At 36.7% G+C, this 26508-nt stretch overlaps 1 protein-coding gene across 4 annotated transcripts in view; it reads right to left on the bottom strand.

The window, feature by feature from the left end:
* Positions 1 to 3180: 3180 nt before the first annotated feature.
* gdpd4b (glycerophosphodiester phosphodiesterase domain containing 4b) overlaps positions 3181 to 26508 on the bottom strand; it is a 51529-nt gene continuing 28201 nt past the window's right edge. For all 4 annotated transcript variants that reach the window (XM_088088559.1, XM_088088558.1, XM_088088556.1 and 1 more), the window contains 5 exons: positions 4432 to 4589; positions 4182 to 4329; positions 3997 to 4079; positions 3799 to 3878; positions 3181 to 3379 (listed from right to left, as the gene is read on the bottom strand). In XM_088088559.1, the coding sequence (XP_087944685.1) occupies positions 3297 to 3379; positions 3799 to 3878; positions 3997 to 4079; positions 4182 to 4329; positions 4432 to 4589 (552 nt within the window). In that variant the 3' untranslated portion in view covers positions 3181 to 3296. The remainder of the gene's footprint in view (positions 3380 to 3798; positions 3879 to 3996; positions 4080 to 4181; positions 4330 to 4431; positions 4590 to 26508) is intronic.

The raw sequence follows: 26508 nt of genomic DNA, 5'->3' as shown, positions 1-26508 counted from the left end.
GCTCAAAAGACGTCTGCTTCTCATTGTGACGCTGAGACGACCGCCACGGACACGACTGCACCAGAGGTTCTGGGTAAGAACCTGATCAGTGTTTACACTCATCTCGACTTACTGTACTGACATTGTATACGACAGCGTGTCTTTACAAGCTATAATATGATTTCAGCAATTTTATAAGTGGTTAACATTTGACTTTTTCGACATACTATACTATTGCCTTCCTGGCCATTTTTTGACATGTTAAATTTTTAGGTTTTTGGCCTTTCTTAGACTTTATTCCCACTTTGTCTAGTATAACGCTTCTCTACAAGCTATTTTATGTTGTTTTTAGCCAGTAGTCAAAATTGGACTTTTTGGACATACTGTACTATTGCCTTTTTGGCCATTTTTTTGGACATGTTAAATTATGAGGTTTTTGGCATTGTCTAGACTTTATTCCCACTTTGTATACTCTAATGCATCTCTATGAGTTAGTCTATGTTGTTTTTAGCCATTTTTTGGAGTAGTCAAAATTTGACTATTTTGACATACTATACTATTGCTTTTCTAACCATTTTCTTGACATAATAAATTTTTAGTTTTTTGTGCTTTTTTTGGACTTTATTCCCACTTTGTATACTCTAACCCGTCTCTACAAGGTATTCTATGTCATTTTTAGCCATTTTTTGGAGTAGTCAAAATTTGACTTTTTGGACATACTATACTATTGCCTTTTTGGCCATTTTTTGGACATGCTAAATCATGAGGTTTTTGGCATTTTCTGGACTTTATTCTCACTTTGTGTACCATTATGCTTCTCTACAAGCTATTCTATGTCATTTTTAGCCATTTTTTGGAGTAGTCAAAATTTGACTCTTTCGTCATACTATACTATTGCCTTTCTAACCATTTTCTTGACATAATAATTTTTTTGTTTTTTTGGGCTTTTTTGGACTTTATTCCCACTTTGTATACTCTATCCCGTCTCTACAAGCTATTTTATGTTGTTTTTAGCCATTTTTGGGAGTAGTAAAAACTTTGACTTTTTGGACATACTATACTATTGCCTTTCTGGCCATTTTTTTGACATCTAAAATGTTTAGGTTTTTGGCCTTTCCTAGACTTTATTCCCACTTTGTATACTCTAACCCATCTCTACAAGCTATTCTATGTTGTTTTTAGCCATTTTTTTGAGTAGTCAAAATTGGACTTTTTGGACATACTATACTATTGCCTTTTTGGCCATTTTTTGGACATGCTAAATTATGAGGTTTTTGGCATTTTCTGGACTTTATTCCCACTTTGTATACTATGACGTGTCTCTACAAGCTATTCTATGTTGTTTTTAGCCATTTTTTGGAGTAGTCAAAATTTGACTTCTTGGACATACTATACTATTGCCTTTCTGGCCATTTTCTTGACATAAAAATTTTTTAGTTTTTTTGCGCTTTTTTGGACTTTATTCCCACTTTGTATACTCTAACCCGTCTCTACAAGCTATTTTATGTTGTTTTTAGCCATTTTTTGGAGTAGTCAAAATTGGACTTTTTGGACATACTATACTATTGCCTTTCTGGCCATTTTTTGTGACATGCTAAATTATGAGGTTTTTGGCATTTTCTGGACTTTATTCCCACTTTGTGTACCATTACGCCTATCTACAAGCTATTCTATGTTGTTTTTAGCCATTTTTTGGAGTAGTCAAAATTTGACTTCTTGGACATACTATACTATTGCCTTTCTGGCCATTTTCTTGACATAATAAATTTTTAGTTTTTTTGCGCTTTTTTGGACTTTATTCCCACTTTGTATACTCTAACCTGTCTCTACAAGCTATTCTATGTCATTTTTAGCCATTTTTTGGAGTAGTCAAAATTTGGCTTTTTCGACATACTATACTATTCCCTTTTTAGCCATTTTTTGACTTGGAAAATTTTAAGGTTTTTGGCCTTTTCTGGACTGTATTCCCACTTTGTATAGTATAATGCTTCTCTACAAGCTATTCTATGTTGTTTTCATCAATTTTTTGGAGTAGTCAAAATTTGACTTTTTGGACATACTATACTATTGCCTTTTTGGCCATTTTTTGGACATGCTAAATCATGAGGTTTTTGGCATTTTCTGGACTTTATTCTCACTTTGTGTACCATTACGCTTCTCTACAAGCTATTCTATGTCATTTTTAGCCATTTTTTGGAGTAGTCAAAATTTGACTTTTTCGTCATACTATACTATTGCCTTTCTAACCATTTTCTTGACATAATAATTTTTTTGTTTTTTTGGGCTTTTTTGGACTTTATTCCCACTTTGTATACTCTAACCCGTCTCTACAAGCTATTTTATGTTGTTTTTAGCCATTTTTTTGAGTAGTCAAAATTGGACTTTTTCGACATACTATACTATTGCCTTTCTGGCCATTTTTTGTGACATGCTAAATTATGAGGTTTTTGGCATTTTCTGGACTTTATTCCCACTTTGTGTACCATTACGCTTCTCTACAAGCTATTCTATGTCATTTTTAGCCATTTTTTGGAGTAGTCAAAATTTGACTTTTTCGACATACTATACTATTGCCTTTCTGGCCATTTTTTGACATCTAAAATGTTTAGGTTTTTGGCCTTTCCTAGACTTTATTCCCACTTTGTGTACCATTACGCCTCTCTACAAGCTATTCTATGTTGTTTTTAGCCATTTTTTGGAGTAGTCAAAATTGGACTTTTTGGACATACTATACTATTGCCTTTCTGGCCATTTTTTTGGACATGTTAAATTATGAGGTTTTTGGCATTTTCTGGACTTTATTCCCACTTTGTATACTACGACGTGTCTCTACAAACTATAATATGTAATTTTCAGCCATTTTTTTGACGTGTCAAAATTTGGCATTTTGACATACTATAGTATGGCTTTTTCGACCATTTTTTCAACATTGTATACTATGACGTGTCTTTACAAGCTATAATATGTTGTTTTCAGCTTTCCCCATGCTACCTACCTCCCCTCCCCCTCCTCATCCTTCCCTACCTCCCGTTCTTACCCTCCTAAACATTCAACCTGAGAAGAACATGGGAAAAACATGGTTTGGAGTTTTTGAAAACAGATATTGGTCATATATAAAGTGCTTGAATCTATAAATTTGAATTAAGAAATTTGGCGCAAGAATAGATATTATTGTGTCATAAAACGGTGCCTAATAAGGTGTTGAGATGTTTCACTTACTTTATTTATTCAAATCAAAGTGCACTTGACAGTGTATTGTGCTGAGATCTTACAGGTTGGCAGTATGAAGGGAGGTCAGCACCTCTCAGAGGCAGATGTTAGTGTTCAGTTACAGTTGCCAGGCTGGGTGTCTTCTCTGCTTGGGAGTTGGTGCTAGAGACTGACCAAATATCACTCATCTCTGTAATGAGAATCAGATAAAGAGTGTGCAGGATTAACAAAACGTTTCATTTCACTCACGTAATGACAATAGCTGATAGCATGAAATTACAGAGTCAGACTAGGAATAAATAGTAAGAAATAAGGAATATAGATTGCTGTAACGGCCGATATTGACATACTGTCTTACATAATTAAACACAATATTGAAAAAGTCACAAAAAAGCTATAAAACATCATAGTATTCCATAAGTACTCCATTAAATATCTTACTCCTCAATGAACTCTTCATCTTTACATAGGCGATATTAAAATGTTTTTGTCTTGATCTTACATATGCAGCCCTAATTGCCCAGGATGTCAGTAAGAGCAGTAAAGTAGACACCTGTTGAAAACTTAGTTTGTAGGTATTGAAAAAGACAAAAAAAAAATCAGATATACCGGTTTTGAACTTGCTGTAAGTGCCGTTGTCCAACATGGTTTTGCTGCTGGAGCAGAAAGACAGTATTCGCTCTCGCCACCTGCCAGGAAACACACACTGTGACCCAGATCCCCGTGACGTCTACACATTGTTCAGAACGCAGATGTAAAGGATTTCCTTTTCACAGCCTTGTTTTTAATCATGCATTTGAGACTCACCAGTGGAAGATGAAGATGATGCCGATCAGCACAAAGGACACCACATCAGTGAGGATCCACATCAGGTTGTACCTGTCTGGACTCTGAGAGACAGACACATTAAACCGAATCAAAAAGTGTAATTTCAGAAGTAATAATGAGAAATAAAGTCGCATAAAATGGAAATTTTTGGCTTGCAGTGTTACCATGAGGAAGAGAGGGGAGGTCATGGTCCTGAGGAGCTGGGGAGCGTTGGTGGTGACCGACTGGACTCCTGCACACCAGGCCAGAGAGTAGAGCCACGGCTGGCTGATCACATACAGGTTGGTGGTGATGTTCACTGCAGCAAACTCACTGCACACAAGTGAAGAAGGAAGTCATCGTGTGTTGAAAAGTAAATACAAGGGGCGACCTATGAGACACACACACACACACACACACACACAGTAAAGTTACCTGGTCAGCTCGGTGGACATGGAGCTGTAGTGCAGGTTGAGTTTGACAATGTGGCTGCTCTGGAGCTCCTCTAGAGGGAGCCGACTGCCTGACGTCTGCTGGAGGTCAGGATCGATTTCCTGGACTAGCGCTCGTAGATCTGACGGCAGCCACAGCACCTGGTGAACCAGTGGTCAACACACACTAAATATTACAGGGACGTCCACAGAGGACATCAGAGCAATATTTAACTGTCTTGTGTTAGATAACATTTTTTAAAAAATCATGTCTTGTGTACATTTGCTGCTGAACCTTGTGTGAGTCTGAAATAAAATCTATGAAAAGATGAGACTCAATGTTTTCTGACTCTGCTGTGACGGAAATACACCGAAGACAGGATAATTAAGGAGGTAAGAGGAAATTAATTTTTGATTTTGTTGTCAATTGTCCTTAATAAAGTCAGTGAAAGGATGTCAAGGTAAGACACATTGTTGCTTCAACAAGCCTGTAACTGTAATGATTAGAAGGATATTTTTGGTCAGCATGTTGTACTGTGACATATAATTTTTTTCCCTTCTTTTACTAAATTTTAGGACATAAAAATGGTGGAAAAACAAATACTAGCGTATGTTGTCCAGAATGCCACATAAATATCATGCTATAGTGTGTCCATGGTATTTCATCTATTTTTGGGAAATGCCATTTTTCGGAAATTTTGCCATACTATAGCCTTGCTTTTCGGGTCATTTTTTCAACGTGCGAAATGATGGTGTTTTTGGCCGTTTTTGCAAAGTTCTATGCTATGGCGTGTCTCAGCACGTTGTTTTATGTGGTTTTCAGTGGTTTAAAACTGTTTTTGGGAAATGCCATTTTTTGGAAATTTTGCCATACTATAGCCTTGCTTTTCAGGTTATTATTTCAACGTGCGAAATGATGGTGTTTTTGGCCGTTTTTGCAAAATTCTATGCTATAGCGTGTCTCAGCACGTTAATTTCTGTGGTTTTCAGTGGTTTAAAACTATTTTTGGGAAATGGCATTTTTCGGAAATTTTGCCATACTATAGCCTTGCTTTTCGGGTCATTTTTTCAACGTGCGAAAAGATGGTGTTTTTGGCCGTTTTTGCAAAGTTCCATGATATGGCGTGTCTCAGCACGTTGTTTTATGTGGTTTTCAGTGGTTTAAAACTGTTTTTGGGAAATGCCATTTTCCAGAAATTTTGCCATACTATAGCCTTGCTTTTCAAGTCATTTTTTCAACATGGGAAATTATGGTGTTTTTGGCAGTTTTTGCAAAATTCTATGCTATGGCGTGTCTCAGCACGTTAATTTCTGTGGTTTTCAGTGGTTTAAAAGTATTTTTGAGGAAATGCCATTTTTCGGAAATTTTGCCATACTATAGCCTTGCTTTTCAAGTCATTTTTTCGACGTGCGAAAAGATGGTGTTTTTGGCCGTTTTTGCAAAGTTCTATGCTATGGCGTGTCTCAGCACGTTGTTTTATGTGGTTTTCAGTGGTTTTCAGTGGTTTAAAACTGTTTTTGGGAAATGGCATTTTTTGGAAATTTTGCCATACTATAGCCTTGCTTTTCGGGTCATTTTTTCAACGTGCAAAATGATGGTGTTTTTGGCCGTTTTTGCAAAGTTCTATGCTATGGCGTGTCTCAGCACGTTGTTTTATGTGGTTTTCAGTGGTTTAAAACTGTTTTTGGGAAATGCCATTTTTCGGAAATTTTGCCATACTATAGCCTTGCTTTTCGGGTTATTATTTCAACGTGCGAAATGATGGTGTTTTTGGCCGTTTTTGCAAAATTCTATGCTATGGCGTGTCTCAGCACGTTAATTTCTGTGGTTTTCAGTGGTTTAAAACTATTTTTGGGAAATGGCATTTTTCGGAAATTTTGCCATACTATAGCCTTGCTTTTCGGGTCATTTTTTCAACGTGCGAAATGATGGTGTTTTTGGCCGTTTTTGCAAAGTTCTATGCTATGGCGTGTCTCAGCACGTTGTTTTATGTGGTTTTCAGTGGTTTAAAACTGTTTTTGGGAAATGCCATTTTTCGGAAATTTTGCCATACTATAGCCTTGCTTTTCGGGTCATTTTTTCAACGTGCGAAATGATGGTGTTTTTGGCCGTTTTTGCAAACTTCTATGCTATGGCGTGTCTCAGCACGTTGTTTTATGTGGTTTTCATTGTTTTAAACTTATTTTTGGAAATGGCATTTTTCGGAAATTTTGCCATACTATAGCCTTGCTTTTCGGGTCATTTTTTCAACGTGCGAAATGATGGTGTTTTTGGCCGTTTTTGCAAAATTCTATGCTATGGCGTGTCTCAGCACGTTAATTTCTGTGGTTTTCAGTGGTTTAAAACTATTTTTGGGAAATGCCATTTTTCGGAAATTTTGCCATACTATAGCCTTGCTTTTTGGGTCATTTTTTCAACGTGCGAAAAGATGGTGTTTTTGGCCGTTTTTGCAAAGTTCTATGCTATGGCGTGTCTCAGCACGTTGTTTTATGTGGTTTTCAGTGGTTTAAAACTGTTTTTGGGAAATGCCATTTTTCGGAAATTTTGCCATACTATAGCCTTGCTTTTCAAGTCATTTTTTCAACATGGGAAATTATGGTGTTTTTGGCAGTTTTTGCAAAATTCTATGCTATGGCGTGTCTCAGCACGTTAATTTCTGTGGTTTTCAGTGGTTTAAAAGTATTTTTGGGGAAATGCCATTTTTCGGAAATTTTGCCATACTATAGCCTTGCTTTTCAAGTCATTTTTTCAACGTGCGAAATGATGGTGTTTTTGGCCGTTTTTGCAAAATTCTATGCTATGGCGTGTCTCAGCACGTTGTTTTATGTGGTTTTCAGTGGTTTTCAGTGGTTTAAAACTGTTTTTGGGAAATGGCATTTTTTGGAAATTTTGCCATACTATAGCCTTGCTTTTCGGGTCATTTTTTCAACGTGCGAAATGATGGTGTTTTTGGCCGTTTTTGCAAAGTTCTATGCTATGGCGTGTCTCAGCACGTTGTTTTATGTGGTTTTAAGTGGTTTAAAAGTGTTTTTGTGAAATGCCATTTTTCGGAAATTTTGCCATACTATAGCCTTGCTTTTCGGGTCATTATTTCAACGATGAAATGATGGTGTTTTTGGCCGTTTTTGCAAAATTCTATGCTATGGCGTGTCTCAGCACGTTAATTTCTGTGGTTTTCAGTGGTTTAAAACTATTTTTGGGAAATGGCATTTTTTGGAAATTTTGCCATACTATAGCCTTGCTTTTCGGGTCATTTTTCAACGTCTTGAAATGATGGTGTTTTTGGCAGTTTTTGCAAACTTCTATGCTATGGCGTGTCTCAGCACGTTGTTTTATGTGGTTTTCAGTGGTTTAAAACTGTTTTTTGGAAATGGCATTTTTCGGAAATTTTGCCATACTATAGCCTTGCTTTTCGGGTCATTTTTTCAACGTGCGAAATGATGGTGTTTTTGGCCGTTTTTGCAAAATTCTATGCTATGGCGTGTCTCAGCACGTTGTTTTATGTGGTTTTCAGTGGTTTAAAAGTATTTTTGAGGAAATGCCATTTTTCGGAAATTTTGCCATACTATAGCCTTGCTTTTCAAGTCATTTTTTCTACGTGCGAAAAGATGGTGTTTTTGGCCGTTTTTGCAAAGTTCTATGCCATGGCGTGTTTCAGCACGTTGTTTTATGTGGTTTTCAGTGGTTTTGGGTGGTTTAGAAGTGTTTTTGGAAATGTCATTTTTCGGAAGTTTTGCCATACTATAGCCTTGCTTTTCGGGTCATTTTTTCGACGTGCGAAATGATGGTGTTTTGGGCCGTTTTTGCAAAATTCTATGCTATGGCGTGTCTCAGCACGTTGTTTTATGTGGTTTTCAGTGGTTTAAAACTGTTTTTGGGAAATGCCATTTTTCGGAAATTTTGCCATACTATAGCCTTGCTTTTCGGGTTATTATTTCAACGTGCGAAATGATGGTGTTTTTGGCCGTTTTTGCAAAATTCTATGCTATGGCGTGTCTCAGCACGTTAATTTCTGTGGTTTTCAGTGGTTTAAAACTATTTTTGGGAAATGGCATTTTTGGGAAATTTTGCCATACTATAGCCTTGCTTTTCGGGTCATTTTTTCAACGTGCGAAAAGATGGTGTTTTTGGCCGTTTTTGCAAAGTTCCATGCTATGGCGTGTCTCAGCACGTTGTTTTATGTGGTTTTCAGTGGTTTAAAACTGTTTTTGGGAAATGCCATTTTCGGAAATTTTGCCATACTATAGCCTTGCTTTTCGGGTCATTTTTCAACGTGCGAAATGATGGTATTTTGGCCGTTTTGCAAACTTCTATGCTATGGCGTGTCTCAGCACGTTGTTTTATGTGGTTTTCAGTTGTTTAAAACTGTTTTTTGGAAATGGCATTTTTCGGAAATTTTGCCATACTATAGCCTTGCTTTTCAAGTCATTTTTTCAACATGCGAAATGATGGTGTTTTTGGCAGTTTTGCAAAATTCTATGCTATGGCGTGTCTCAGCACGTTAATTTCTGTGGTTTTCAGTGGTTTAAAACTATTTTTGGGAAATGGCATTTTTCGGAAATTTTGCCATACTATAGCCTTGCTTTTCGGGTCATTTTTTCAACGTGCGAAATGATGGTGTTTTTGGCAGTTTTTGCAAACTTCTATGCTATGGCGTGTCTCAGCACGTTGTTTTATGTGGTTTTCAGTGGTTTAAAACTGTTTTTTGGAAATGGCATTTTTCGGAAATTTTGCCATACTATAGCCTTGCTTTTCGGGTCATTTTTTCAACGTGTGAAATGATGGTGTTTTTGGCCGTTTTTGCAAAGTTCTATGCTATGGCGTGTCTCAGCACGTTGTTTTATGTGGTTTTCAGTGGTTTAAAACTGTTTTTGGGAAATGCCATTTTTCGGAAATTTTGCCATACTATAGCCTTGCTTTTCGGGTCATTTTTTCGACGTGCGAAATGATGGTGTTTTTGGCCGTTTTTGCAAAATTCTATGCTATGGCGTGTCTCAGCACGTTAATTTCTGTGGTTTTCAGTGGTTTAAAACTATTTTTGGGAAATGGCATTTTTGGGAAATTTTGCCATACTATAGCCTTGCTTTTCGGGTCATTTTTTCAACGTGCGAAAAGATGGTGTTTTTGGCCGTTTTTGCAAAGTTCCATGCTATGGCGTGTCTCAGCACGTTGTTTTATGTGGTTTTCAGTGGTTTAAAACTGTTTTTGGGAAATGCCATTTTTCGGAAATTTTGCCATACTATAGCCTTGCTTTTCGGGTCATTTTTTCAACGTGCGAAATGATGGTGTTTTTGGCCGTTTTTGCAAAATTCTATGCTATGGCGTGTCTCAGCACGTTGTTTTATGTGGTTTTCAGTGGTTTAAAACTGTTTTTTGGAAATGGCATTTTTCGGAAATTTTGCCATACTATAGCCTTGCTTTTCAAGTCATTTTTTCAACATGGGAAATCATGGTGTTTTTGGCAGTTTTTGCAAAATTCTATGCTATGGCGTGTCTCAGCACGTTAATTTCTGTGGTTTTCAGTGGTTTAAAACTATTTTTGGGAAATGCCATTTTTCGGAAATTTTGCCATACTATAGCCTTGCTTTTTGGGTCATTTTTTCAACGTGCGAAAAGATGGTGTTTTTGGCCGTTTTTGCAAAGTTCTATGCTATGGCGTGTCTCAGCACGTTGTTTTATGTGGTTTTCAGTGGTTTTCAGTGGTTTAAAACTGTTTTTGGGAAATGGCATTTTTTGGAAATTTTGCCATACTATAGCCTTGCTTTTCGGGTCATTTTTTCAACGTGCGAAATGATGGTGTTTTTGGCCGTTTTTGCAAAGTTCTATGCTATGGCGTGTCTCAGCACGTTGTTTTATGTGGTTTTCAGTGGTTTAAAACTGTTTTTGGGAAATGCCATTTTTCGGAAATTTTGCCATACTATAGCCTTGCTTTTCGGGTCATTTTTTCAACGTGCGAAATGATGGTGTTTTTGGCCGTTTTTGCAAAATTCTATGCTATGGCGTGTCTCAGCACGTTAATTTCTGTGGTTTTCAGTGGTTTAAAACTATTTTTGGGAAATGGCATTTTTCGGAAATTTTGCCATACTATAGCCTTGCTTTTCGGGTCATTTTTTCAACGTGCGAAAAGATGGTGTTTTTGGCCGTTTTTGCAAAGTTCCATGCTATGGCGTGTCTCAGCACGTTGTTTTATGTGGTTTTCAGTGTTTTTCAGTGGTTTAAAACTGTTTGTGGGAAATGCCATTTTTCGGAAATTTTGCCATACTATAGCCTTGCTTTTCAAGTCATTTTTTCAAAGTGCGAAATGATGGTGTTTTTGGCAGTTTTTGCAAACTTCTATGCTATGGCGTGTCTCAGCACGTTAATTTCTGTGGTTTTCAGTGGTTTAAAAGTATTTTTGAGGAAATGCCATTTTTCGGAAATTTTGCCATACTATAGCCTTGCTTTTCGGGTCATTTTTTCAACGTGCGAAATGATGGTGTTTTTGGCCGTTTTTGCAAAGTTCTATGCTATGGCGTGTCTCAGCACGTTGTTTTATGTGGTTTTCAGTGGTTTAAAACTGTTTTTGGGAAATGCCATTTTTCGGAAATTTTGCCATACTATAGCCTTGCTTTTCGGGTCATTTTTTCAAAGTGCGAAATGATGGTGTTTTTGGCAGTTTTTGCAAACTTCTATGCTATGGCGTGTCTCAGCACGTTAATTTCTGTGGTTTTCAGTGGTTTAAAACTATTTTTGAGGAAATGCCATTTTTCAGAAATTTTGCCATACTATAGCCTTGCTTTTCAAGTCATTTTTTCGACATGCGAAAAGATGGTGTTTTTGGCCGTTTTTGCAAAGTTCTATGCTATGGCGTGTCTCAGCACGTTGTTTTATGTGGTTTTCAGTGGTTTTCAGTGGTTTAAAACTGTTTTTGGGAAATGGCATTTTTTGGAAATTTTGCCATACTATAGCCTTGCTTTTCAAGTCATTTTTTCGACGTGCGAAAAGATGGTGTTTTTGGCCGTTTTGCAAAGTTCTATGCTATGGCGTGTCTCAGCACGTTGTTTTATGTGGTTTTCAGTGGTTTTCAGTGGTTTAAAACTATTTTTGGGAAATGGCATTTTTTGGAAATTTTGCCATACTATAGCCTTGCTTTTCGGGTCATTTTGTCAACGTGCGAAATGATGGTGTTTTTGGCCGTTTTTGCAAAATTCTATGCTATGGCGTGTCTCAGCACGTTGTTTTATGTGGTTTTCAGTGGTTTAAAACTGTTTTTGGGAAATGCCATTTTTCGGAAATTTTGCCATACTATAGCCTTGCTTTTCGGGTTATTATTTCAACGTGCGAAATGATGGTGTTTTTGGCCGTTTTTGCAAAATTCTATGCTATGGCGTGTCTCAGCACGTTAATTTCTGTGGTTTTCAGTGGTTTAAAACTATTTTTGGGAAATGCCATTTTTCGGAAATTTTGCCATACTATAGCCTTGCTTTTCGGGTCATTTTTTCAACGTGCGAAAAGATGGTGTTTTTGGCCGTTTTTGCAAAGTTCCATGCTATGGCGTGTCTCAGCACGTTGTTTTATGTGGTTTTCAGTGGTTTAAAACTGTTTTTTGGAAATGCCATTTTTCGGGAATTTTGCCATACTATAGCCTTGCTTTTGGGTCATTTTTCAACGTCTTGAAATGATGGTGTTTTGGCCGTTTTGCAAAATTCTATGCTATGGCGTGTCTCAGCACGTTGTTTTATGTGGTTTTCAGTGGTTTAAAACTGTTTGTGGAAATGCCATTTTGAAATTTTGCCATACTATAGCCTTGCTTTTCAAGTCATTTTTTCAACATGGGAAATTATGGTGTTTTTGGCAGTTTTTGCAAAATTCTATGCTATGGCGTGTCTCAGCACGTTAATTTCTGTGGTTTTCAGTGGTTAAAAGTATTTTTGGAGAAATACCATGTTTCGGAAATTTTGCCATACTATAGCCTTGCTTTTCAAGTCATTTTTTCAACGTGCGAAATGATGGTGTATTTGGCCGTTTTTGCAAAATTCTATGCTATGGCGTGTCTCAGCACGTTGTTTTCTGTGGTTTTCAGTGGTTTAAAACTATTTTTGGGAAATGCCATTTTTTGGAAATTTTGCCATACTATAGCCTTGCTTTTCGAGTCATTTTTCAACGTGCGAAATGATGGTGTTTTTGGCCGTTTTTGCAAAATTCTATGCTATGGCGTGTCTCAGCACGTTGTTTTATGTGGTTTTCAGTGGTTTAAAACTATTTTTGGGAATGGCATTTTTCGGAAATTTTGCCATACTATAGCCTTGCTTTTCGGTTCATTTTTTCAACGTGCAAAATGATGGTGTTTTTGGCCGTTTTTGCAAAATTCTATGCTATGCCGTGTCTCAGCACGTTAATTTCTGTGGTTTTCAGTGGCTTAAAAGTATTTTTGGGAAATGCCATTTTTCGGAAATTTTGCCATACTATAGCCTTGCTTTTCGGTTCATTTTTTCAACGTGCGAAATGATGGTGTTTTTGGCCGCTTTTGCAAAGTTCTATGCTATGGCGTGTCTCAGCACGTTGTTTTATGTGGTTTTCAGTGGTTTAAAACTGTTTTTGGAAATGGCATTTTTGGAAATTTTGCCATACTATAGCCTTGCTTTTCAAGTCATTTTTTCAACATGGGAAATTATGGTGTTTTTGGCCGTTTTTGCAAAATTCTATGCTATGGCGTGTCTCAGCACGTTAATTTCTGTGGTTTTCAGTGGTTTAAAACTATTTTTGGGAATGGCATTTTTCGGAAATTTTGCCATACTATAGCCTTGGTTTTCGGGTCATTTTTTCAACGTGTGAAATGATGGTGTTTTTGGCCGTTTTTGCAAAATTCTATGCTATGGCGTGTCTCAGCACGTTAATTTCTGTGGTTTTCAGTGGTTTAAAACTATTTTTGGGAAATGCCATTTTTCGGAAATTTTGCCATACTATAGCCTTGCTTTTCGGGTCATTTTTTCAACGTGCGAAAAGATGGTGTTTTTGGCCGTTTTTGCAAAGTTCTATGCTATGGCGTGTCTCAGCACGTTGTTTTATGTGGTTTTCAGTGGTTTAAAACTGTTTTTGGGAAATGCCATTTTTCGGAAATTTTGCCATACTATAGCCTTGCTTTTCAAGTCATTTTTTCAACATGGGAAATTATGGTGTTTTTGGCAGTTTTTGCAAAATTCTATGCTATGGCGTGTCTCAGCACGTTAATTTCTGTGGTTTTCAGTGGTTAAAAGTATTTTTGGAGAAATACCATGTTTCGGAAATTTTGCCATACTATAGCCTTGCTTTTCAAGTCATTTTTTCAACGTGCGAAATGATGGTGTTTTTGGCCGTTTTTGCAAAATTCTATGCTATGGCGTGTCTCAGCACGTTGTTTTCTGTGGTTTTCAGTGGTTTAAAACTATTTTTGGGAAATGCCATTTTTTGGAAATTTTGCCATACTATAGCCTTGCTTTTCGAGTCATTTTTCAACGTGCGAAATGATGGTGTTTTTGGCCGTTTTTGCAAAATTCTATGCTATGGCGTGTCTCAGCACGTTGTTTTATGTGGTTTTCAGTGGTTTAAAACTATTTTTGGGAATGGCATTTTTCGGAAATTTTGCCATACTATAGCCTTGCTTTTCGGGTCATTTTTTCAACGTGCAAAATGATGGTGTTTTTGGCCGTTTTTGCAAAATTCTATGCTATGGCGTGTCTCAGCACGTTAATTTCTGTGGTTTTCAGTGGTTTAAAAGTATTTTTGGGAAATGCCATTTTTCGGAAATTTTGCCATACTATAGCCTTGCTTTTCGGTTCATTTTTTCAACGTCTTGAAATGATGGTGTTTTTGGCCGCTTTTGCAAAGTTCTATGCTATGGCGTGTCTCAGCACGTTGTTTTATGTGGTTTTCAGTGGTTTAAAACTGTTTTTGGGAAATGGCATTTTTTGGAAATTTTGCCATACTATAGCCTTGCTTTTCAAGTCATTTTTTCAACATGGGAAATTATGGTGTTTTTGGCCGTTTTTGCAAAATTCTATGCTATGGCGTGTCTCAGCACGTTAATTTCTGTGGTTTTCAGTGGTTTAAAACTATTTTTGGGAATGGCATTTTTCGGAAATTTTGCCATACTATAGCCTTGGTTTTCGGGTCATTTTTTCAACGTGTGAAATGATGGTGTTTTTGGCCGTTTTTGCAAAATTCTATGCTATGGCGTGTCTCAGCACGTTAATTTCTGTGGTTTTCAGTGGTTTAAAACTATTTTTGGGAAATGCCATTTTTCGGAAATTTTGCCATACTATAGCCTTGCTTTTCGGGTCATTTTTTCAACGTGCGAAATGATGGTGTTTTTGGCCGTTTTTGCAAAATTCTATGCTATGGCGTGTCTCAGCACGTTGTTTTATGTGGTTTTCAGTGGTTTAAAACTGTTTTTGGGAAATGCCATTTTTCGGAAATTTTGCCATACTATAGCCTTGCTTTTCAAGTCATTTTTTAAACATGGGAAATTATGGTGTTTTTGGCAGTTTTTGCAAAATTCTATGCTATGGCGTGTCTCAGCACGTTAATTTCTGTGGTTTTCAGTGGTTAAAAGTATTTTTGGGGAAATACCATGTTTCGGAAATTTTGCCATACTATAGCCTTGCTTTTCAAGTCATTTTTTCAACGTGCGAAATGATGGTGTTTTTGGCCGTTTTTGCAAAATTCTATGCTATGGCGTGTCTCAGCACGTTGTTTTCTGTGGTTTTCAGTGGTTTAAAACTATTTTTGGGAAATGCCATTTTTTGGAAATTTTGCCATACTATAGCCTTGCTTTTCGAGTCATTTTTCAACGTCTTGAAATGATGGTGTTTTGGCCGTTTTTGCAAAATTCTATGCTATGGCGTGTCTCAGCACGTTGTTTTATGTGGTTTTCAGTGGTTTAAAACTATTTTTGGGAATGGCATTTTTTGGAAATTTTGCCATACTATAGCCTTGCTTTTCGGGTCATTTTGTCAACGTGCGAAATGATGGTGTTTTTGGCCGTTTTTGCAAAATTCTATGCTATGGCGTGTCTCAGCACGTTAATTTCTGTGGTTTTCAGTGGTTTAAAAGTATTTTTGGGAAATGCCATTTTTCGGAAATTTTGCCATACTATAGCCTTGCTTTTCGGTTCATTTTTTCAACGTGCGAAATGATGGTGTTTTTGGCCGCTTTTGCAAAGTTCTATGCTATGGCGTGTCTCAGCACGTTGTTTTCTGTGGTTTTCAGTGGTTTAAAACTGTTTTTGGGAAATGGCATTTTTTGGAAATTTTGCCATACTATAGCCTTGCTTTTCAGGTCATTTTTTTCGACGTGCGAAATGATGGTGTTTTTGGCAATTTTTGCAAAATTCTATGCTATGGCGTGTCTCAGCACGTTAATTTCTGTGGTTTTCAGTGGTTTAAAACTATTTTTGGGAAATGCCATTTTTCGGAAATTTTGCCATACTATAGCCTTGCTTTTCGAGTCATTTTTCAACGTGCGAAATGATGGTGTTTTTGGCCGTTTTTGCAAAATTCTATGCTATGGCGTGTCTCAGCACGTTGTTTTATGTGGTTTTCAGTGGTTTAAAACTGTTTTTGGGAAATGGCATTTTTCGGAAATTTTGCCATACTATAGCCTTGCTTTTCGGGTCATTTTTTCAACATGGGAAATTATGGTGTTTTTGACCGTTTTTGCAAAATTCTATGCTATGGCGTGTCTCAGCACGTTGTTTTATGTGGTTTTCAGTGGTTTAAAACTGTTTTTGGGAAATGCCATTTTTCGGAAATTTTGCCATACTATAGCCTTGCTTTTCGGGTCATTTTTTCAACGTGCAAAATGATGGTGTTTTTGGCCGTTTTTTCAAAGTTCTATGCTATGGCGTGTCTCAGCACGTTGTTTTATGTGGTTTTCAGTGGTTTAAAACTATTTTTGGGAATGGCATTTTTCGGAAATTTTGCCATACTATAGCCTTGCTTTTCGGTTCATTTTTTCAACGTCCAAAATGATGGTGTTTTTGGCAGTTTTTGCAAAATTCTATGCTATGGCGTGTCTCAGCATGTTAATTTCTGTGGTTTCCAGTGATTTAAAAGTATTTTTGGGGAGGAAATTTTGCCATACTATAGCCTTGCTTTTCGGGTCATTTTTTCAACGTGCGAAATGGTGTTTTTGGCCGCTTTTGCAAAGTTCTATGCTATGGCGTGTCTCAGCACGTTGTTTTATGTGGTTTTCAGTGGTTTAAAACTGTTTTTGGGAAATGGCATTTTTTGGAAATTTTGCCATACTATAGCCTTGCTTTTCGGGTCATTTTTTCAACGTGCAAAATGATGGTGTTTTTCGACGTTTTTGCAAAGTTCTATGCTATGGCGTGTCTCAGCACGCTGTTTTATGTGGTTTTCAGTGGTTTAAAACTGTTTTTGGGAAATGGCATTTTTTGGAAATTTTGCCATACTATAGCCTTGCTTTTCAAGTCATTTTTTCAACATGGGAAATCATGGTGTTTTTGGCAGTTTTTGCAAAATTCTATGCCATGGCGTGTCTGAGCACGTTAATTTCTGTGGTTTTCAGTGGTTTAAAAGTATTTTTGGGGAAATGCCATTTTTCGGAAATTTTGCCATACTATAGCCTTGCTTTTCGAGTCATTTTTTCAACGTGCGAAAAGATGGTGTTTTTGGCCGTTTTTGCAAAGTTCTATGCTATGGCGTGTCTCAGCACGTTGTTTTATGTGGTTTTCAGTGGTTTAAAACTGTTTTTGGGAAATGCCATTTTTTGGAAATTTTGCCATACTATGGCCTTGCTTTTCGGGTCATTTTTTCAACGTGCAAAATGATGGTGTTTTTGGCCGTTTTTGCAAAGTTCTATGCTATGGCGTGTCTCAGCAAGTTGCTTTATGTGGTTTTCAGTGGTTTAAAACTATTTTTGGGAATGGCATTTTTCGGAAATTTTGCCATACTATAGCCTTGCTTTTCGGTTCATTTTTTCAACGTGCAAAATGATGGTGTTTTTGGCCGTTTTTGCAAAGTTCTATGCTATGGCGTGTCTCAGCAAATTGTTTTATGTGGTTTTCGGTGGTTTAAAACTGTTTTTGGGAAATGCCATTTTTCGGAAATTTTGCCATACTATAGCCTTGCTTTTCAAGTCATTTTTTCAACATGGGAAATTATGGTGTTTTTGGCCGTTTTTGCAAAATTCTAAGCTATGGCGTGTCTCAGCACGTTGTTTTATGTGGTTTTCAGTGGTTTAAAACTGTTTTTGGGAAATGCCATTTTTTGGAAATTTTGCCATACTATAGCCTTGCTTTTCAAGTCATTTTTTCAACATGGGAAATTATGGTGTTTTTGGCCGTTTTTGCAAAATTCTATGCTATGGCGTGTCTCAGCACGTTGTTTTATGTGGTTTTCAGTGGTTTAAAACTGTTTTTGGGAAATGCCATTTTTCGGAAATTTTGCCATACTATAGCTTTGCTTTTCAAGTCATTTTTTCAACATGGGAAATTATGGTGTTTTTGGCCGTTTTTGCAAAGTTCTATGCTATGGCGTGTCTCAGCACGTTGTTTTATGTGGTTTTCAGTGGTTTAAAACTATTTTTGGGAAATGCCATTTTTCGGAAATTTTGCCATACTATAGCCTTGCTTTTTGGGTCATTTTTTTAACACGCGAAATGAATTTTTGAACATGTGAAATGATGGTGTTTTGGGCCGTTTTAGCAAAATTCTATGCTATGGCGTGTCTCAGCACGTTAATTTCTGTGGTTTTCAGTGGTTTAAAACTATTTTTGGGAAATGCCATTTTGGAAATTTTGCCATACTATAGCCTTGCTTTTTGGGTCATTTTTCAATGTGCAAAATGATGGTGTTTTGGCAGTTTTGCAATATTCTATGCTATGGCGTGTCTCAGCACGTTGTTTTATGTGGTTTTCAGTGGTTTAAAACTGTTTTTGGGAAATGCCATTTTTTGGAAATTTTGCCATACTATAGCCTTGCTTTTCAAGTCATTTTTTCAACATGGGAAATGATGGTGTTTTTGGCCGCTTTTGCAAAGTTCTATGCTATGGCGTGTCTCAGCACGTTGTTTTATGTGGTTTTCAGTGGTTTAAAACTGTTTTTGGGAAATGCCATTTTCGAAATTTTGCCATACTATAGCCTTGCTTTGGTCATTTTTTCAACGAAATGAATTTTTGAACATGTGAAATGATGGTGTTTTGGGCCGTTTTTGCAAAATTCTATGCTATGGCGTGTCTCAGCACGTTAATTTCTGTGGTTTTCAGTGGTTTAAAACTGTTTTTGGGAAATGCCATTTTTCGGAAATTTTGCCATACTATAGCCTTGCTTTTCAAGTCATTTTTTCAACATGGGAAATGATGGTGTTTTGGCCGTTTTGCAAAATTCTATGCTATGGCGTGTCTCAGCACGTTGTTTTATGTGGTTTTCAGTGGTTTAAAACTGTTTTTGGAAATGCCATTTTTCGGAAATTTTGCCATACTATAGCCTTGCTTTTTGGGTCATTTTTCAACGTCTTGAAATTATGGTGTTTTTGGCCGTTTTTGCAAAATTCTATGCTATGGCGTGTCTCAGCACGTTGTTTTATGTGGTTTTCAGTGGTTTAAAACTGTTTTTGGGAAATGCCATTTTTCGGGAAATTTTGCCATACTATAGCCTTGCTTTTGGGTCATTTTTCAACGCGAAATGAATTTTGAACATGTGAAATGATGGTTTTTTGGGCCGTTTTTGCAAAATTCTATGCTATGGCGTGTCTCAGCACGTTAATTTCTGTGGTTTTCAGTGGTTTAAAACTGTTTTTGGGAAATGCCATTTTTCGGAAATTTTGCCATACTATAGCCTTGCTTTTTGGGTCATTTTTTCAACGTGCAAAATGATGGTGTTTTTGGCCGTTTTTGCAAAATTCTATGCTATGGCGTGTCTCAACCGTTAATTTCTGTGGTTTTCAGTGGTTTAAAACTATTTTGGAAATGCCATTTTTGGAAATTTTGCCATACTATAGCCTTGCTTTTCAGTCATTTTTTCAACGTTGAAAATGATGGTGTTTTTGGCCGTTTTTGCAAAGTTCTATGCTATGGCGTGTCTCAGCACGTTGTTTTATGTGGTTTTCAGTGGTTTAAAACTGTTTTTGGGAAATGCCATTTTTGGAAATTTTGCCATACTATAGCCTTGCTTTTCGGTCATTTTTTCAACATAAATGAATTTTGAACATGTGAAATGATGGTGTTTTTGGCCGTTTTGCAAAATTCTATGCTATGGCGTGTCTCAGCACGTTAATTTCTGTGGTTTTCAGTGGTTTAAAACTATTTTGGGAAATGCCATTTTTCGGAAATTTTGCCATACTATAGCCTTGCTTTTTGGGTCATTTTTTCAACGTGCAAAATGATGGTGTTTTTGGCCGTTTTTGCAATATTCTATGCTGTGGCGTGTCTCAGCACGTTAATTTCTGTGTTTTTCAGTGGTTTAAAACTATTTTGGAAATGCCATTTTTGGAAATTTTGCCATACTATAGCCTTGCTTTTTGGGTCATTTTTTTAACACGCGAAATGAATTTTTGAACATGTGAAATGATGGTGTTTTGGGCCGTTTTTGCAAAATTCTATGCTATGGCGTGTCTCAGCACGTTGTTTTCTGTGGTTTTCAGTGGTTTAAAACTGTTTTTGGGCAATGCCATTTTTCGGACATTTTGCCATACTATAGCCTTGCTTTCAAGTCATTTTTCAACGTAAATGATGGTGTTTTTGGCTGTTTTTGCAAAATGCTATGCTATGGCGTGTCTCAGCACGTTGTTTTATGTGGTTTTCAGTGGTTTAAAACTGTTTTTGGGAAATGGCATTTTTGAAATTTTGCCATACTATAGCCTTGCTTTTGGGTCATTTTTTCTCAACGCGCGAAATGAATTTTTGAACATGTGAAATGATGGTGTTTTTGGCAGTTTTTGCAAAATTCTATGCTATGGCGTGTCTCAGCACGTTAATTTCTGTGGTTTTCAGTGGTTTAAAACTGTTTTAGGGAAATGCCATTTTTTGGAAATTTTGCCATACTATAGCCTTGCTTTTCGGGTCATTTTTCAACGCATGTGAAATGATGGTGTTTTGGCCGTTTTGCAAAATTCTATGCTATGGCGTGTCTCAGCACGTTAATTTCTGTGGTTTTCAGTGGTTTAAAACTATTTTTGGGAAATGCCATTTTTCGGAAATTTTGCCATACTATAGCCTTGCTTTTTGGGTCATTTTTTTAACACGCGAAATGAATTTTTGAACATGTGAAATGATGGTGTTTTGGGCCGTTTTTGCAAAATTCTATGCTATGGCGTGTCTCAGCACGTTGTTTTATGTGGTTTTCAGTGGTTTAAAACTGTTTTTGGGAAATGGCATTTTTTGGAAATTTTGCCATACTATAGCCTTGCTTTTCGGGTCATTTTGTCAACGTGTGAAATGATGGTGTTTTTGGCCGTTTTTGCAAAATGCTATGCCATGGCGTGTCTCAGCATGTTGTTTTATGTGGTTTTCAGTGGTTTAAAACTATTTTTGGGAATGGCATTTTTCGGAAATTTTGCCATACTATAGCCTTGCTTTTGGTCATTTTTAACACGAAATGAATTTTTAAACATGTGAAATGATGGTGTTTTTGGCAGTTTTTGCAAAATTCTATGCTATGGCGTGTCTCAGCACGTTAATTTCTGTGATTTTCAGTGGTTTAAAACTATTTTTGGGAAATGCCATTTTTCGGAAATTTTGCCATACTATAGCCTTGCTTTTTGGGTCATTTTTTCAACGTGCAAAAAGATGGTGTTTTTGGCCATTTTTGCAAAATTCTATGCTATGGCGTGTCTCAGCACGTTGTTTTATGTGGTTTTCAGTGGTTTAAAACTGTTTTTTGGAAATGCAATTTTGGAAATTTTGCCATACTATAGCCTTGCTTTTCAAGTCATTTTTTTAACACGCAAAATGAATTTTTGAACATGTGAAATGATGGTGTTTTGGGCCGTTTTTGCAAAATTCTATGCTATGGCGTGTCTCAGCACGTTAATTTCTGTGGTTTTCAGTGGTTTAAAACTATTTTTGGGGGAATGCCATTTTTCGGACATTTTGCCTTACTATAGCCTTGCTTTTGGGTCATTTTTCAACATGGGAAATTATGGTGTTTTTGACCGTTTTTGCAAAATTCTATGCTATGGCGTGTCTCAGCACGTTGTTTTATGTGGTTTTCAGTGGTTTTCAGTGGTTTAAAACTGTTTTTGGGAAATGCCATTTTTCGGAAATTTTGCCATACTATAGCCTTGCTTTTCGGGTCATTTTTTTAACTGAATTTTTGAACAAAATGATGGTGTTTTGGCCGTTTTGCAAAATTCTATGCTATGGCGTGTCTCAGCACGTTAATTTCTATGGTTTTCAGTGGTTTAAAACTATTTTTGGGAAATGCCATTTTTCGGAAATTTTGCCATACTATAGCCTTGCTTTTCAAGTCATTTTTTCAACATGGGAAATTATGGTGTTTCTGGCCGTTTTTGCAAAATTCTATGCTATGGCGTGTCTCAGCATGTTGTTTTATGTGGTTTTCAGTGGTTTACAACTGTTTGGGAAATGCCATTTTCGGAAATTTTGCCATACTATAGCCTTGCTTTCGGTCATTTTTCAACGTCTTGAAATGTTTGTTTTTTTTGGCCATTTTTGCAAAATTCTATGCTATGGCGTGTCTCAGCACGTTGTTTTATGTGGTTTTCAGTGGTTTAACACTGTTTTTGGGAAATACCATTTTTCGGAAATTTTGCCATACTATAGCCTTGCTTTTAGGGTCATTTTTTTCAACGCGCGAAATTAATTTTTGAACATGTGAAATGATGGTGTTTTTGGCAGTTTTTGCAAAATTCTATGCTATGGCGTGTCTCAGCACGTTAATTTCTGTGGTTTTCAGTGGTTTAAAAGTATTTTTGGGGGAATGCCATTTTTCGGAAATTTTGCCATACTATAGCCTTGCTTTTTGGGTCATTTTTTCAACGTGCAAAAAGATGGTGTTTTTGGCAGTTTTTGCAAAATTCTATGCTATGGCGTGTCTCAGCACGTTAATTTCTGTGTTTTTCAGTGGTTTAAAACTATTTTTGGGAAATGCCATTTTTCGGAAATTTTGCCATACTATAGCCTTGCTTTTCGGGTCATTTTTTCAACGTCATGTGAAATGATGGTGTTTTTGGCCGTTTTTGTAAAATTCTATGCTATGGCGTGTCTCAGCACGTTGTTTTATGTGGTTTTCAGTGGTTTAAAACTGTTTTTGGGAAATGCCATTTTTCGGAAATTTTGCCATACTATAGCCTTGCTTTTCGGGTAATTTTTTTCAATGCGCGAAATGAATTTTTGAACATGTGAAATGATGTTGTTTTTGGCCGTTTTTGCAAAATGCTATGCCATGGCGTGTCTCAGCATGTTGTTTTATGTGGTTTTCAGTGGTTTAAAACTATTTTTGGGAATGGCATTTTTCGGAAATTTTGCCATACTATAGCCTTGCTTTTCGGGTCATTTTTTCAACGTGCAAAATGATGGTGTTTTTGGCAGTTTTTGCAAAATTCTATGCTATGGCGTGTCTCAGCACGTTAATTTCTGTGGTTTTCAGTGGTTTAAAACTATTTTTGGGAAATGCCATTTTTCGGAAATTTTGCCATACTATAGCCTTGCTTTTCGGGTCATTTTTTCAACGTGCGAAATGATGGTGTTTTTGGCCGCTTTTGCAAAGTTCTATGCTATGGCGTGTCTCAGCACGTTGTTTTATGTGGTTTTCAGTGGTTTAAAACTGTTTTTGGGAAATGGCATTTTTTGGAAATTTTGCCATACTATAGCCTTGCTTTTCAAGTCATTTTTTTCAACGTGAAATGAATTTTTGAACATGTGAAATTATGGTGTTTTTGACCGTTTTTGCAAAATTCTATGCTATGGCGTGTCTCAGCACGTTGTTTTATGTGGTTTTCAGTGGTTTAAAACTATTTTTGGGAAATGGCATTTTTTGGAAATTTTGCCATACTATAGCCTTGCTTTTCGGGTCATTTCGTCAACGTGCGAAATGATGGTGTTTTTGGCCGTTTTTGCAAAATTCTATGCTATGGCGTGTCTCAGCACGTTGTTTTATGTGGTTTTCAGTGTTTTTCAGTGGTTTAAAACTGTTTGTGGGAAATGCCATTTTTCGGAAATTTTGCCATACTATAGCCTTGCTTTTCGGGTCATTTTTTCAACGTGCAAAATGATGGTGTTTTTGGCCGTTTTTGCAAAATTCTATGCTATGGCGTGTCTCAGCACGTTAATTTCTGTGGTTTTCAGTGGTTTAAAACTATTTTTGGGAAATGCCATTTTTCGGAAATTTTGCCATACTATAGCCTTGCTTTTCAAGTCATTTTTTCAACATGGGAAATTATGGTGTTTCTGGCCGTTTTTGCAAAATTCTATGCTATGGCGTGTCTCAGCATGTTGTTTTATGTGGTTTTCAGTGGTTTAAAACTGTTTTTGGGAAATGCCATTTTTCGGAAATTTTGCCATGCTATAGCCTTGCTTTTCGGGTCATTTTTTCAACGTGCGAAATGATGGTTTTTTTTGGCCATTTTTGCAAAATTCTATGCTATGGCGTGTCTCAGCACGTTGTTTTATGTGGTTTTCAGTGGTTTAACACTGTTTTTGGAAATACCATTTTCGGAAATTTTGCCATACTATAGCCTTGCTTTTAGGGTCATTTTTTCAACGCTGAAATTAATTTTTGAACATGTGAAATGATGGTGTTTTTGGCAGTTTTTGCAAAATTCTATGCTATGGCGTGTCTCAGCACGTTAATTTCTGTGGTTTTCAGTGGTTTAAAAGTATTTTTGGGGGAATGCCATTTTTCGGAAATTTTGCCATACTATAGCCTTGCTTTTTGGGTCATTTTTTCAACGTGCAAAAAGATGGTGTTTTTGGCAGTTTTTGCAAAATTCTATGCTATGGCGTGTCTCAGCACGTTATTTCTGTGTTTTTCAGTGGTTTAAAACTATTTTGGGAAATGCCATTTTTCGGAAATTTTGCCATACTATAGCCTTGCTTTTCGGGTCATTTTTTTCAATGCGCGAAATGAATTTTTGAACATGTAAAATGATGGTGTTTTGGGCCGTTTTTGCAAAATTCTATGCTATGGCGTGTCTCAGCACGTTGTTTTATGTGGTTTTCAGTGGTTTAAAACTGTTTTTGGGAAATACCATTTTTCGGAAATTTTGCCATACTATAGCCTTGCTTTTCGGGTAATTTTTTTCAATGCGCGAAATGAATTTTTGAACATGTGAAATGATGTTGTTTTTGGCAGTTTTTGCAAAATTCTATGCATTGGCGTGTCTCAGCACATTAATTTCTGTGGTTTTCAGTGATTTAAAACTATTTTTGGGGGAATGCCATTTTTGGAAATTTTGCCATACTATAGCCTTGCTTTTTGGGTCATTTTTTTAACACGCGAAATGAATTTTTGAACATGTGAAATGATGGTGTTTTGGGCCGTTTTTGCAAAATTCTATGCTATGGCGTGTCTCAGCACGTTAATTTCTGTGGTTTTCAGTGGTTTAAAACTGTTTTTGGGAAATGCCATTTTTCAGAAATTTTGCCATACTATAGCCTTGCTTTTCAGTCATTTTTTCAACGTGCAAAATGATGGTGTATTTGGCCGTTTTTGCAATATTCTATGCTATGGCGTGTCTCAGCACGTTGTTTTATGTGGTTTTCAGTGGTTTAAAACTGTTTTTTGGAAATGGCATTTTTCGGAAATTTTGCCATACTATAGCCTTGCTTTTAGGTCATTTTTCTCAACGCGCGAAATGAATTTTTGAACATGTGAAATGATGGTGTTTTTGGCAGTTTTTGCAAAATTCTATGCTATGGCGTGTCTCAGCACGTTAATTTCTGTGGTTTTCAGTGGTTTAAAAGTATTTTTGGGGGAATGCCATTTTTCGGAAATTTTGCCATACTATAGCCTTGCTTTTTGGGTCATTTTTTCAACGTGCAAAAAGATGGTGTTTTTGGCAGTTTTTGCAAAATTCTATGCTATGGCGTGTCTCAGCACGTTAATTTCTGTGGTTTTCAGTGGTTTAAAACTATTTTTGGGGGAATGCCATTTTTCGGACATTTTGCCATACTATAGCCTTGCTTTTTGGGTCATTTTTTCAACGTGCAAAATGATGGTGTTTTTGGCCGTTTTTGCAAAATTCTATGCTATGGGCGTGTCTCAGCACGTTAATTTCTGTGGTTTTCAGTGGTTTAAAACTGTTTTTGGGAAATGCCATTTTTCGGAAATTTTGCCATACTATAGCCTTGCTTTTCGGGTAATTTTTTTCAACGCGCGAAATGAATTTTTGAACATGTGAAATGATGTTGTTTTTGGCAGTTTTTGCAAAATTCTATGCATTGGCGTGTCTCAGCACATTAATTTCTGTGGTTTTCAGTGGTTTAAAACTATTTTTGGGGGAATGCCATTTTTGGAAATTTTGCCATACTATAGCCTTGCTTTTTGGGTCATTTTTTCAATGTGCAAAATGATGGTGTTTTTGGCTGTTTTTGCAAAATTCTATGCTATGGGCGTGTCTCAGCACGTTAATTTCTGTGGTTTTCAGTGGTTTAATACTATTTTTGGGAAATGCCATTTTTCGGAAATTTTGCCATACTATAGCCTTGCTTTTCAGTCATTTTTTCAACGTGCGAAATGATGGTGTATTTGGCCGTTTTTGCAATAATCTATGCTATGGCGTGTCTCAGCACGTTGTTTTATGTGGTTTTCAGTGGTTTAAAACTGTTTTTGGGAAATGCCATTTTTTGGAAATTTTGCCATACTATAGCCTTGCTTTTTAGGTCATTTTTTCAACGTGCGAAATGATGGTGTTTTTGGCCGTTTTTGCAAAATTCTATACTATGGCGTGTCTCAGCACGTTAATTTCTGTGGTTTTCAGTGGTTTAAAAGTATTTTTGGGGGAATGCCATTTTTCGGAAATTTTGCCATACTATAGCCTTGCTTTTTGGGTCATTTTTTCAACGTGCAAAAAGATGGTGTTTTTGGCAGTTTTTGCAAAATTCTATGCTATGGTGTGTCTCAGCACGTTAATTTCTGTGGTT

Source organism: Plectropomus leopardus, chromosome 15 (genome assembly GCF_026936395.1).
Source record: "Plectropomus leopardus strain MGB_pleo_1.0 chromosome 15, ASM2693639v1, whole genome shotgun sequence".
Classification (NCBI taxonomy): Eukaryota; Metazoa; Chordata; class Actinopteri; order Perciformes; family Serranidae; genus Plectropomus; species Plectropomus leopardus.
Note: the sequence above shows the minus strand (reverse complement) of the source record. Positions and strands in the feature narration are given on the sequence as shown.